The sequence below is a fragment of the Eutrema salsugineum genome, unplaced genomic scaffold, assembly GCF_000478725.1.
Source record: "Eutrema salsugineum unplaced genomic scaffold, Eutsalg1_0 scaffold_11, whole genome shotgun sequence".
In the NCBI taxonomy this organism is placed as follows: domain Eukaryota; kingdom Viridiplantae; phylum Streptophyta; class Magnoliopsida; order Brassicales; family Brassicaceae; genus Eutrema; species Eutrema salsugineum.
The window spans coordinates 7,957,234-7,970,522 of NW_006256901.1; the positions used below are offsets into that span (position 1 = coordinate 7,957,234).

The 13,289-nt window shown below is 47.5% G+C and overlaps 2 protein-coding genes and 1 non-coding gene across 3 annotated transcripts; 2 read left to right on the plus strand and 1 right to left on the minus strand.

Annotated features, from left to right (window-relative positions):
• Positions 1-561: 561 nt before the first annotated feature.
• Positions 562-668, minus strand: LOC112090164. The gene has a single exon (XR_002901513.1). It is a non-coding gene; the product is annotated as a small nucleolar RNA R71 (small nucleolar RNA).
• A 6,182-nt stretch (positions 669-6,850) lies between these two features.
• On the plus strand, positions 6,851-9,083 carry LOC112089813 (uncharacterized protein At3g60930, chloroplastic-like). The gene is made up of 4 exons (XM_024160568.1): positions 6,851-7,742; positions 7,827-8,143; positions 8,327-8,578; positions 8,649-9,083. The coding sequence occupies exons 1-4, from the start codon at positions 6,851-6,853 to the stop codon at positions 9,081-9,083; spliced, it is 1,896 nt and encodes a 631-aa protein (XP_024016336.1).
• A 1,290-nt stretch (positions 9,084-10,373) lies between these two features.
• LOC112089814 (uncharacterized protein At3g60930, chloroplastic-like) lies at positions 10,374-11,848 on the plus strand. Its single transcript, XM_024160569.1, has 2 exons — positions 10,374-11,170; positions 11,350-11,848. The coding sequence occupies exons 1-2, from the start codon at positions 10,374-10,376 to the stop codon at positions 11,846-11,848; spliced, it is 1,296 nt and encodes a 431-aa protein (XP_024016337.1).
• The last annotated feature ends 1,441 nt before the right edge of the window (positions 11,849-13,289 follow it).

Genomic DNA, 13,289 nt, shown 5'->3' on the forward strand with positions numbered 1-13,289 from the left:
GGAGCGGGTAATGGAGCTGGTCAAGGGTTCTATCAGGATAATGTTCAGCAGGAACAGGTGCATCAACAACAAACTTATGTCCACCAGGGACAAGCTCCAGCTCATCAGCAAAGGCACCTGGCCAATGTACAGCAAAGACAACAGGCTCACCACCACCAGCCCTTCCAAAATCAACCAAGGAGATATGAGCAGGCACAGGTCTATGTTGGATAGAATGACAGGGCCAATGCTCATCAGTATGGAGCAGGAATTCAAGCACCACCTGTGCAAAACAACAATTTTGAAGTCAAGGCATCTTTGCTGAATATGGTCTAAAACTCCAAGTTCCATGGATTGCCAATGGAAGATCCTTTGGAACACTTTGACCAATTTGATAAAGTTTGTGACTTGACAAAGATAAATGGAGTATCTGAGGACAGCTTCAAGCTCAGATTATTCCCCTTCAGTCTTGGTGACAAAGCATACCAATAGGAGAAGAATCTCCCAAGAGGCTCCATTCAGACTTGGGAGCAATGCAAGCAGGCATTTCTATCTAAGTTCTTCTCAACCTCCACAACAGCAAAGCTAAGAAACCAAATCTCCAGCTTCACTCAACATAGCAATGAGAGTTTTGGTGAAGCATGGGAGAGATTCAGGAGCTACACTAACCAATGCCCACACCATGGGTTTGTGAGGCTTCGCTTCTCAGCACACTTTATAGAGGGGCTCTTCCCAAGATTAGGAACCAGCTGGACACTGCATCAAATGGAAACTTTCTGGGGAAGGAGATTCATGTTGCTTTAGAGCTGGTTGAGAACTTAGCAATGAGCAATGATACATATGGAGAAGACTTTGATAGAGCCAATAGGAGTGAGAGTTCAAGCAGGGATCAAAGGTATGAGAAGGACTTTAAAACACTTGAAAGCAAGCTGGACAAGGTGTTATTGGTCACTCAAAAGCCAATGCACTTTGTAGGAGAGTATGAGGAACCTTCTCAATGCTTTGAGAACATCAGTGAACAGAGTCTTACTCAGGAAGAGCTAAACTATATTGGGAATCAAAGGTTCCAAAGATATCAGTATGGCAATGCCAATCAGAACCTCTCTTACATGAATCCCAATGTAGCCAACCCACAAGACCAAGTTTACCCTACCTCTCAAGCTCAACAGAATTTTGTTCCCAAGAACAACTTTCAAGGGTCTTTTCAACCTAAGAATCAGTTTGTTGAGAATCAGGGTTATAGTCAGCATCAGCAACCACTTCAGGGTTCTGGTTTCAGTTCACAGCAGCAGCCAAAGGCACCACCAGGGTTCAGTGCACCACAGTTTCAGCATCAGGCACCGGTTCAGCACCAGTTTCAGTCAGCACCGGTTCACCAGCAGCAGCAGATGGGGTCGGATATGGTTGGGATTCTACAACAGTTGCTTCAGGGTCAACAAGTGTTTGCAAGTCAGTATGCATCTATGCAGCAGGACATCAATGAGCTGAAACAGAATCAGGCATCCACTTCTAGAAGCCAAGGTGGCTTACCTGGTAAGCCTGAACCAAACCCAAAGGAGTATGCTAAAGCCATTACATTGAGAAGTGGTAAAGAGCTACCAGGTATAGAGCACAACAATGTGATCATTGAGGACAATGATCTAATTGGTGGGGAGGCAGCCCCAAGGGATGACCAAGAAGCTGAAAAATCAAAGAAAGGGAAGGACAAAGAGGTGGAAAAGCCATCAGAACCAGAAAAGCCTTATGTTCCACCACCTCCCTATCAACCTAAGCTCCCATATCCAGGAAGATTCAAGAAGCAGATTGCAGATAAAGAAAGGGCACTCTTTGAGAAGACTCTTAATGAGACACCTCTTACAATGCCTCTCATTGAAGCATTTCTGATGATGCTCAAGATGGGAAAGTTTCTAAAGGATGCTATCTTGAAAAAGACCAAAGAGCTACAAGGTATGGTGGTGCTAAACCATGAGTGCAGTGCCATAATTCAGAGAAGTTCAGTCCCAAGGAAGCTGTCTGATCCAGGGAGCTTTACTCTCCCTTGTGCTATAGGTCCATTAATGTTTACTGGTTGCCTTTGTGACTTGGTTGCATCTGTCAGTCTAATGCCATTTTCTATAGCAAAGAAGCTTGGATATAGAGTGTTCAAACCTGCTAGAATCTCTCTTGTCCTAGCCAATAGATCAGTGAGGCTACCTGTTGGGATGTTAGAGGATTTACCAGTGAAGATAGGTGGTTTTGAAGTACCTACAGATTTATTTGTTCTAGAGATGGATGAAGAACCAGTTGATCCACTGATTCTGGGCAGGCCTTTCTTGGCCACAGCAGGAGAAATTATTGATGTGAGAGGTGGCATCATTGAGCTACAACTTGGTAAAGAAAAGCAGAAGTTTGATATCAAGGACATGATGAAAAAGCCCACCATAGAAGGACAATGCTTCTACATAGAGACCATGGATGAGCTAGCTGATGATCTTTTGGAGGAGTTAAATCTTGAAGACCCTCTCCAAATAGCTTTAACAAAAGAACATAGTGAGTATGGTTATCTAGAGGATGAGACCTTGGGGTTTATGAAGCTTCTTGACTCCCAAAAACAAGAAGGAAGCACTGATTCTTTCATGAAACTAGATCACAGAGCTCTAGAGAAGCCATTAGACCGGTTTGGAAGCTCAGATTTGTCAAGGGAACATGTTCATACCGAGCAGATTTCAGTCAGTATTCAGCTCGGTGTAGGGGATGAGAAAAAGCCAAAAATATATCGACCAGCCACACCGAGTGAAATGAGGTTGGTGTCTCAGAGTTATGTGCAAGGAGCCAAAGTTTTAACCCACACCAAGGTGTGTTCAGTCGGTGTGCAAGCTCGGTGTGAGAAGGTCCAAAACGCCGAAGAAATATCGACCTCCCACACCGAGCAAAATCAAGCCGGTGTGAACATGGTGGCCAAGGAGGAAATGGGTTCTCAAGAGGGTTCTGAGATATTTCAGAGGCAAGACAACAATGCTGAGGGTGAATCACAAGGAGAACAGCCACAACAAGATTCTCAAACAGCTTGGGAAAGAGATTGGGATACAAGCAAGGCACCTAAAGTGGAACTCAAACCTCTTCCCAAGGGGCTCAGGTATGCTTTCTTAGGTCTCAATGAATCTTATCCTGTGATTATCAATGATAAGCTGTTAGAGGACCAAGAGCATAAGTTGTTAGAACAGTTGAGAAAACATAGGAGAGCCATTGGCTACTCTCTGGATGACATAAAGGGTATCTCACCCTCCCTATGGACTCATAGAATTCACTTAGAAGAGGAGTCTATGGAATCCATAGAGCATCAAAGGTGTCTCAATCCCAACTTAAAAGAGGTAGTGAAGAAAGAGATTCTCAAACTCCTAGAGGCTAGGATAATTTATCCAATCTCAGACTCTAGATGGGTTACACCAGTCCATGTGGTTCTCAAAAAAGGGGGAATGACAGTAATAAAGAATGAGAAGGATGAGCTGATTGCTACTAGGACTATAACAGGACACAGGATGTGTATAGATTATAGAAAGCTCAATGCAGCCTCTAGGAAAGACCATTTTCCTTTGCTTTTTATTGACCAAATGCTAGAGAGGCTTGCAAACCATCCCTTCTTTTGTTTTCTAGATGGTTACTCTGGATTTTTTCAAATCCCCATAGATCCAAGAGACAAAGAGAAGACCACATTCACCTGTCCCTATGGGACATTTGCTTATAGGTGCATGCCATTTGGGCTGTGCAATGCTCCTGCTACTTTCCAGCGTTGCATGATGTCTATTTTTTCAGATCTGATTGAGGAGAAAGTAGAGGTCTTCATGGATGACTTCTCAGTCTATGGACACTCTTTCTCCTCTTGTTTGTCTAATCTTTCGCAGGTCCTGGATAGATGTGAGGAGCACAGTCTGGTGTTAAATTGGGAAAAATGTCACTTCATGGTCCAAGAGGGAATAATGTTGGGGCACAAGGTCTCAGAAGCTGGAATAGAAGTGGACAGAGCAAAGGTGGAAGTGATGGTGAATCTGCAAGCTCCAAACTCAGTCAAAGGGATAAGAAGCTTCCTTGGACATGCAGGGTTCTACAAGAGGTTCATCAAAGACTTCTCAAGAATATCTATGCCTTTGACTAGGCTGTTGTGCAAAGAGGTTGAATTTGTCTTTGATGCTGAGTGTGAGGAAGCTTTCAAGAAGATCAAGGAGGCATTGATCAGTGCACCAATTGTCCAGGCCCCTGATTGGTCATTGCCCTTTGAAGTGATGACAGATGCTTCAGACTATGCAGTTGGAGCTGTGCTTGGTGAGGAAGGACAGAAAACTTCATGTGATCTACTATGCCAGTAGGACCCTTGATTCTGCTCAGGAAAAGTATGCAACCACAGAAAAGGAAATGCTGGCAATAGTTTTTGCATTTGATAAATTCAGAAGCTACCTGGTGGGATCAAAAGTCATTGTGTACACTGATCATGCAGTCCTCAGATATCTCATGACTAAGAAGGATGCCAAGCCCAGACTCTTGAGGTGGGTTTTACTCCTGCAAGAATTTGATATGGAAGTGCAGGACAAGAAAGGCATTGAAAATGGAGCTGCATATCATCTTTCTAGGCTGAGAGTGGAATCAGATGTCCCTCTAGATGACTCACTTCCTGAGAAGCATCTACTGGTTGTTAGGTCTTACTTGGAGGTCGAGCAGGCTGATGCTATAAGAGAGAGGAGTTTACCTTGGTTTGCAGACATTGATAATTATCTCTCTTGTGGTGTAGAGCCACCTGAACTAGATGCCTACAAGAGAAAGAGATTCTTCAAGGAATTGCAAAGGTATCATTGGGATGAACATTATTTGTATGTTCTAAACAAAGACCACCTACATAGGAGATGCTTAGCTGAGGAAGAGATGCAACCAGTGCTACAGGAATGTCATGGCTCAGCTTATGGGGGTCATTTAGGAACTTTCAAGACAGTGGCTGTGTGAGCCAAACCTCGCACAACTAAAAATTTGTAAGGAAAAACTAAGGGATCCAAAATTTCTAGGGTAATCGCAAGAACAGTAAGATCAAAAGAAGGTTTTGTTTGCTGTGAAAGTGTTTAGGTCTTATTGCTCTCGAGTTGTGAAAAGTTACAGAATGAATTGCATACATCGTCTATTTATACTAACTTTCTAAACCGCCTAGCCGAGAATCTTGGGAGAGATTTTAGGAACATTTCCTTATCGCTTCATGCGGCCACCGCCTCTAGGCATCGCCTAGGGTTTTTATGGACTTTCTCTCTTCAAGACTTCGGTTCGGCCCATCTCGAAAGGTAACGGATCGGCCCACTCTCCTTCTTGCACGGCTCAGCCCATCTTCACTGGTGTACGGCTCGGCCCATGTTCTCTCATACGCGGCTCGCCCATTTTCTCGTCACAGCTCGGCCCACTCTTCGTTGTTCTCACGGCTCGGCCTATCTATCCTTTTCCACGGCTCGGACCACTCGTCTTGGTGAGCACAGCTCGGCCCACTTGTTTCGTGGGTTGTCTCGGTTCGTATCTGGCGGGCAGCTGTTCCTTCTTGCCTAATTGGTTTTCTCCGGTACTTGGTCATTTTTGAGATGGTTTTATCCGATTGGGGTGAAACCGACCCCAACAGTTAGCCCCCCAGCTCGTCAATTTCGGAGACGAGAGTGACGAGGTTCATTGCTCCTAGCCATGGGGTAAATTATCGGGTTAAGCCGTCGCGGAAAAATTTCAGGTGAGGCGTTTGGGAATAAAAATTCCAAGCCATTCTTTGATGACGCATTAAACCGAGCCGTCTTCGGCAGGGCTGTTCGAAGGAAATTACCAAGCTGTTCAAAAGATGAGGTTACTTTGACAAAGATAGCGCCGAGCTGTTTTCAACGACGTGGTGTTTATGTAGTGCCGAGCTATGTTTAGCGACGAGGCGTGTCAAGATAAGAGATAATGCCGAGCCGTTTTGTTAACGGCGAGGCGTGTCAAGATAAGAGATAATGCTGAGCCGTTTTGTTAACGACGAGGCGTGGCGCAATCTGTGCAGTTTGATGAGATATCCTTAGGAAAAGGATTGTACGCGAGGCGACTTGTGAAAGTTATGCAGAGCCGAATAAACGACGAGGTATTTTGTGAAAGTTATGCCGAGCCGAATAAACGACGAGGCGTTTTGTGAAAGTTATGCCGAGCCGAATAAACGACGAGGCGTTTTGTGAAAGTTATGCCGAGCCAAATAAACGACGAGGCGTTTTGTGGAAGTTATGCCGAGTCGAATAAACGACGAGGTGTTTTGTGAAAGTTATGCCGAGCCGAATAAACGACGAGGCATTTTGTGGAAGTTATGCCGAGCCGAATAAACGACGAGGCATTTTTTCTAAGAAAGTTGCCGAGCCGTTTCGCGTTAATGATAATGACGAGGCGTTCTTATGAAATTGTCGAGCCGTATCGACAAAACATGGTTCGGTTCACACAGCTTGATGAGATGTTCTCAGATAACCATAGCTGTGTCATGGGCTCAGTTTATCTGGACAGAGCGGCTGTTAGTTCTTTCCAAGACATCTTGGGTGTTGGCGTGTATGACGGGCGCGCCAAGAGGTTACGCATTCGCCGCGGACTTCACGCGCCCCCATTGAACACACCTTTGCACAATCCCAAGGTCCACGCGGACTTCACGCGCTTTGGTTTTCCTATAAATAGGTGAGCTCCTTCGTTCCTTCTCATAATCTTCAGATCCATTCGTTTTCACTAAAAGGTAGCTCTCCCTTCTCTCTTCTTTCTCTCTCTAGTTTATTTATTTTCCGGCTAGGGTTCCGAGGTCTCCGCCGCCTCAGATCTTTTTCCGACAAAAGTTAGCCGCGTAGAATTGTATTTTCCGTTCCAACTGTAAATCATGTCAAACCATTCCAACGATTCATTAGATTCACTCTTTAACTACGAGCCGAGCCGTGCAGACGCCGAGGCGAAAGGTGTAACAGGATCCTCCGAGGCGTCTATCTCGCCGAGCCCTTCCAACCGTTTATCCGAAAGCGACAAGGCGTCGAATCGCTCAAGTCCGTCAGGCTCTCGCTCTCCAGATGACGAGCTGTCGGTTTCGACGAGCCGCCTTCATGGTTCCGCTCATGAAGATGTTAATCATGCTGCAGTGACAGCCGAGGAGGAAGCGTTTCCCTTTGATATGTTCGAGGTGAAGCGTGAATTAGAACGTATCATGGCATCCCGAGGTGCTTCTTCATCTGGGCGAGGGAAGCGAGTGAAAAGACAAAAACCTGACCCGCCCGGCTCTACGTTCTCCTCCCCTGACTCAATCGAGGCGTTGAGATGTCGATTCGGGATATCCGAGGCGGTAGAGTTCGTCCTTACAGAGAAGAATGACCGAGCCGACAAACCTCCTGAGAATCACTTTACTCTGTACGAGGCGTTCTTTGAGCTTTGTTTTCTCTGGTTCCTGATCCCCGGAGTTATCCTTGAGTACCTCTGGAAACATGGGATCTCAATCGGGCAGATCAAGCCGAGGGGTCTGCGGCACATGATCGATATTCTGGTTCGAAGTTTTGAATGCGGGCTCGATATTGAACTGAATCACCGGCTAAACTTGTTAGAGATCAGAAAAGCTACGAAAGGAGACAGATTTTACATCTCCAACAAGTCTAACCGCCGGATCATAGGAGGTTTTCCAAGCAAGGATCAGTTTTCGACCGAGCGCTTCTTCTATGTCTTGGTGAACGAGGCATCAGTCGGCGAGGATTACGTTCAAAAAACCAAGACCGCTTGGGGACCACTTGGTAGCCGATCTGAAGCTTTGCCTCGGCTCGGAGCTATTATCGTATAATCTTCCCTTACTGAATTTTTTTGTGTTGTTTTTGCAGTTCGGAACATTCTTCCCTTAATTCCCGACGACCTCTTTGTTGTCCGAGATTCTCTTGCGGCTCAGAGAGTTAATCGGAGGAAGCATTTTAAATTCGAGAGAGTGAAAAGAGCACGAGCCATTCTTGCCGGAGTTTCTGTTAGCTCTTCGTCTTCAAATTCCTCACTAGACACAAGGGAGAAAATGGTGATCATTACTCTTAGAGACAAGAAAAGGCGCGAAGAAGAAGAAGCTGCAAGACGAGCAGCTGAGGCGGCTCAAACAGAGACCGAGGCTGTCCCTCAGGCCGATCCGTCGAGCCGTGAAGGTGAAAGCACGGTCTGAGCCGCGGAGGCAAACGTTGCCGAGGCGACCGAGAAAGAAGCAGCGCCCGAGGTGGAACCGGGCAAAATTATTCCCGAGGCGCCCAAAGATGACTCTGCGGCGCGGAGTAAAACTCCTTTAAACTCGGCTATTCTGGCTCTTCCGAAGTCATCGAGGCCTCCAACTTCATCTTTATAGAAGTATGATTCTGGCCGAAAACGTTCGGCCGCTGATAAGGGGAAGGGCGTAGCTATCCAAAAGGACGAGCCGGCCAAGAAGAAGCGCAAGCAGGCTCCTGGTGATCCCGCTGCACGCAAACTGGTCGTCGACGACCCTGACGCCTCGGCAATGATGTTTGCACATGTTAACAATGCGAACACGCGTCTTCCTCCTCCTAAGAAGCTGAGGAAACCGAGGTCGTATGGCGCAATGGCACAGCGCGGTACCAAGGTATGTTCTGTTTGCTCTCCTTATTATATCAAATTCTCACTAAGCGTTTAACGTGTATTATTCTTTGCAGTTTGTAGCGGCCATCAACGAGCTGATGGCTGAATACGAGGCGGACCTGTCCAAGGTCGAACGTCGCCTGGACGAGGCTCGGAACGAGACCGCGGCGGTGAAGGGGAAGCTGGACGAGGCGATGACCAGGGTGTCGAGGCTAGAAGAGGAGAAGATAGTTCTTCGTGCCGATATCGACAAGGTTTCTGCCTCGGTCATTAGCCTCGAGGAAGCTAGGAGAGCCAAAAGCGCCGAGGTGGCGTTGCTCAAAAGGCGTATCGAGGCCAAGGATGCCTTGTTTAACGTCAAGGTCAAGCGTGCGAAGAAGGAAGCGAGGCGAGAGCTGACGGCTATGTTTCAGGAGCGCCTCGCCAAGGTGGAGGAAGGTTTGGCCAAGCTCGAGAAGACCAAACCAATGAGAACGAGCTGGGGCAAATCAAGGGCACCCTTGCGATGATTGCCGATTTGAGGAAACCAGACGCCCCAACGCTCGACGACGAGGAGGCGAAACTAAAGAGCTGGGAGAGCGAGTACGCGGACGACAAGGCGTATGAGCGCATTGCCTCTGAGATCCGAGGTGAGCTGGTCTTCTCGCCCGTGTCACCGGTCTCTGTAGACACTAGTATTGGTAACGAGCCGCTCGAAGAGACAGCGGCCAACTTGGGTGTCGTAGATCCGACAAGATCGAATGCGGGTACGCCGGCCCTTTCGAACCTCCTTGCCGAGCGTGGAACGCAGGCCGCGGCTTGATCCTCTCCTCCTTCCCTTATATCTTCCGTCTTATATGTTTTTGTACTTAAGGTTTGGATGACTTTATCCGTTTCTCAAACTTTTTATGTAACTGATACCTGGATGACTTTATCCACCTGACTTATTGATTTGGCTATGGTTATATTTATCTTTTCCTTAGTCGTTTTTTTGTTGGATTTGATGCGTTTGTTCTTGATTGAATTTTTTTGACGAAAACTGTTTGTTTGGAACGAGTTATCGTTATCGAGCTGTGTCGGGAATGCTTTCGATTGCTTCCCTGGCCGAACTGTTTACGAAAGATCGATAGAAAAACAGGCCAAGGGACAAGTTGTTAAGGATTCTGTTTTAAGTATAAATCTCGAGCTGGGAGTTGATTTGTGGAGCGTCTTCGTTTTAGGTAGCTCTTAAAAGAAACTAAAGTTCCCTTGTGCCTTCCACCGTTAGTGTCGAGGCGTTTGAGTTAGGAAAGAGAGAAAAAGTGCTAAGTTTGGATCTCTTGTTGCCAAGGTCTACGTCCTGAGACGATATCAAAGTTTGATTATAGACCGGCGTTCCCGAGGGGGTGAATGCGTTTAGCCGGGTGTTAAGAGTTCGTTTCGGTCTTAGAGAAAGCGATGTAGTCTCGACTTACAATCTCGTGTGCGATGACGAACCGTGGCGACCAATACGTTTTTGGTCTGAACTTTGTATAGCGCGCTTGATTTTAATCCATAGAGGATGTGACTTCACGCGCCCCCATTGAACACCTTTGCACCATCCCGAGGTCCACGCGGACTTCACGCGCTTTGGTTTTCCTATAAATAGGTGAGCTCCTTCGTTCCTTCTCATAATCTTCAGATCCATTCGTTTTCACTAAAAGGTAGCTCTCCCTTCTCTCTTCTTTCTCTCTCTAGTTTATTTATTTTCCGGCTAGGGTTCCGAGGTCTCCGCCGCCTCAGATCTTTTTCCGACGAAAGTTAGCCGCGTAGAATTGTATTTTCCGTTCCAACTGTAAATCATGTCAAACCATTCCAACGATTCATTAGATTCACTCTTTAACTACGAGCCGAGCCGTGCATACGCCGAGGTGAAAGGTGTAACAGGATCCTTCGAGGCGTCTATCTCGCCGAGCCCTTCCAACCGTTTATCCGAAAGCGACAAGGCGTCGAATCGCTCAAGTCCGTCGGGCGCTCGCTCTCCAGATGACGAGCCGTCGGTTTTGACGAGCCGCCCACAGGGTCCCGCTCACGAAGATGTTAATTATGCCGCAGTGACAGCCGAGGAGGAAGCGTTTCCCTTTGATCTGTTCGAGGTGAAGCGTGAATTAAAACGTCTCATGGGATCCCGAGGTGCTTCTTCATCTGGGCGAGGGAAGCGAGTGAAAAGACAAAAACCTGACCCGCCCGGCTCTACGCTCTCCTCCCCTGACTCACTCGAGGCGTTGAGATGTCGTTTCGGGTTATCCGAGGCGGTAGAGTTCGTCCTTACAGAGAAGAATGACCGAGCCGACAAACCTCCTGAGAATCACTTTACTCTGTTCGAGGCGTTCTTTGAGCTTTGTTTTCTCTGGTTCCCGATCCCCGGAGTTATCCTTGAGTACCTCTGGAAACATGAGATCTCAATCGAGCAGATCAAGCCGAGGGGTCTGCGGCACATGATTGATATTCTGGTTCGAAGTTTTGAATGCGGGCTCGATATTGAACTGAATCACCTGCTAAACTTGTTGGAGATCAGAAAAGCTCCGAAAGGAGACAGATTTTACATCTCCAACAAGTCTAACCGCCGGATCATAGGAGGTTTTCCAAGCAAGGATCAGTTTTCGACCGAGCGCTTCTTCTATGTCTTGGTGAACGAGGCATCAATCGGCGAGGATTACGTTCAAAAAACCAAGACCGCTTAGGGACCACTTGGTAGCCGATCCGAAGCTTTGCCTCGGCTCAGAGCTATTATCGTATAATCTTCCTTTACTGAATTTTTTTGTGTTGTTTTTGCAGTTCGGAACATTCTTCCCTTAATTCCGACGACCTCTTTGTTGTCCGAGATTATCTTGCGGCTCGGAGAGTTAATTGGAGGAAGCAGTTTACATTCGAGAGAGTGGAAAGAGCACGAGCCATTCTTGCCGGAGTTCCTGTTAGCTCTTCGTCTTCAAATTCCTCACTAGACACAAGGGAGAAAATGGTGATCATTACTCTTAGAGACAAGAAAAGGCGCGAAGAAGAAGAAGCTGCGAGACGAGGAGCTGAGGCGGCTCAAATAGAGACCGAGGCTGTCCCTCAGGCCGATCCGCCGAGCCGTGAAGGTGAAAGCACGGTCCGAGCCGCAGAGGCAAACGTTGCCGAGGCGACCGAGAAAGAAGCAGCGCCCGAGGTGGAACCGGGCAAAATTATTCCCGAGGCGCCCAAAGATGACTCTGCGGCGCGGAGTAAAACTCCTTCAAACTCCGCTATTCTGGCTCTTCCGAAGTCATCGAGGCCCCCAACTTCGGCTTTATAGAAGCATGATTCTGGCCGAAAACGTTCGACCGCTGATAAGGGGAAGGGCGTAGCTATCCAAAAGGACGAGCTGGCCAAGAAGAAGCGCATGCAGGCTCTTGGTGATCACGCTGCACGCAAACTGGTCGTCGACGACCCTGACGCCTCGGCAATAATGTTTGCACGTGTTAACAATGCGAACACGCGTCTTCCTCCTCCTAAGAAGCTGAGGAGACCGAGGTCGTATGGCGCGATGGCACAGCGCGGTACCAAGGTATGTTCTGTTTGCTCTCCTTATTATATCAAATTCTCACTAAGTGTTTAACGCGTATTATTCTTTGCAGTTTGTAGCGGCCATCAACGAGCTGATGGCTGAATACGAGGCGGACCTGTCCAAGGTCGAACGTCACCTGGACGAGGCTCGGAACGAGACCGCAGCGGCGAAGGGGAAGCTGGACGAGGCGATGACCAGGGTGTCGAGGCTAGAAGAGGAGAAGATAGTTCTTCGTGCCGATATCGACAAGGTTTCTGCCTCGGTTATTAGCCTCGAGGAAGCTAGGAGAGCCAAAAGCGCCGAGGTGGCGTTGCTCAAAAGGCGTATCGAGGCCAAGGATGCCTTGTTTAACGCCAAGGTCAAGCGTGCGAAGAAGGAAGCGAGACGAGAGCTGACGGCTATGTTTCAGGAGCGCCTCGCCAAGGTGGAGGAAGGTTTGGCCAAGCTCGAGAAGACCAAACCGATGAGAACGAGCTGGGGCAAATCAAGGGCAACCTTGCGATGATTGCCGATCTGAGGAAACCAGACGCCCCAACGCTCGACGACGAGGAGGCGAAACTAAAGAGCTGGGAGAGCGAGTACGCGGACGACAAGGCGTATGAGCGCATTGCCTCTGAGATCCGAGGTGAGCTGGTCTTCTCTCCCGTGTCGCCGGTCTCTGTAGACACTAGTATTGGTAACGAGCCGCTCGAAGAGACATCGGCCAACTTGGGTGTCGTAGATCCGACAAGATCGAATGCGGGTACGCCGGCCCTTTCGAACCTCCTTGCCGAGCGTGGAACGCAGGCCGCGGCTTGATCCTCTCCTCTTTCCCTTATATCTTCCGTCTTATATGTTTTTGTACTTAAGGTTTGGATGACTTTATCCGTTTCTCAAACTTTTTATGTAACTGATACCTGGATGGTTTTATCCACCTGACTTATTGATTTGGCTATGGTTATATTTATCTTTTCCTTAGTCGTTTTTTTGTTGGATTTGATGCGTTTGTTCTTGATTGAATTTTTTTGACGAAAACTGTTTGTTTGGAACGAGTTATCGTTATCGATCTGTGTCGGGAATGCTTTCGATTGCTTCCCTGGCCGAACTGTTTACCAAAGATCGATAGAAAAACAGGCCAAGGGACAAGTTGTTAAGGATTCTGTTTTAAGTATAAATCCTGAGCTGGGAGTTGATATATGGAGCGTCTTCG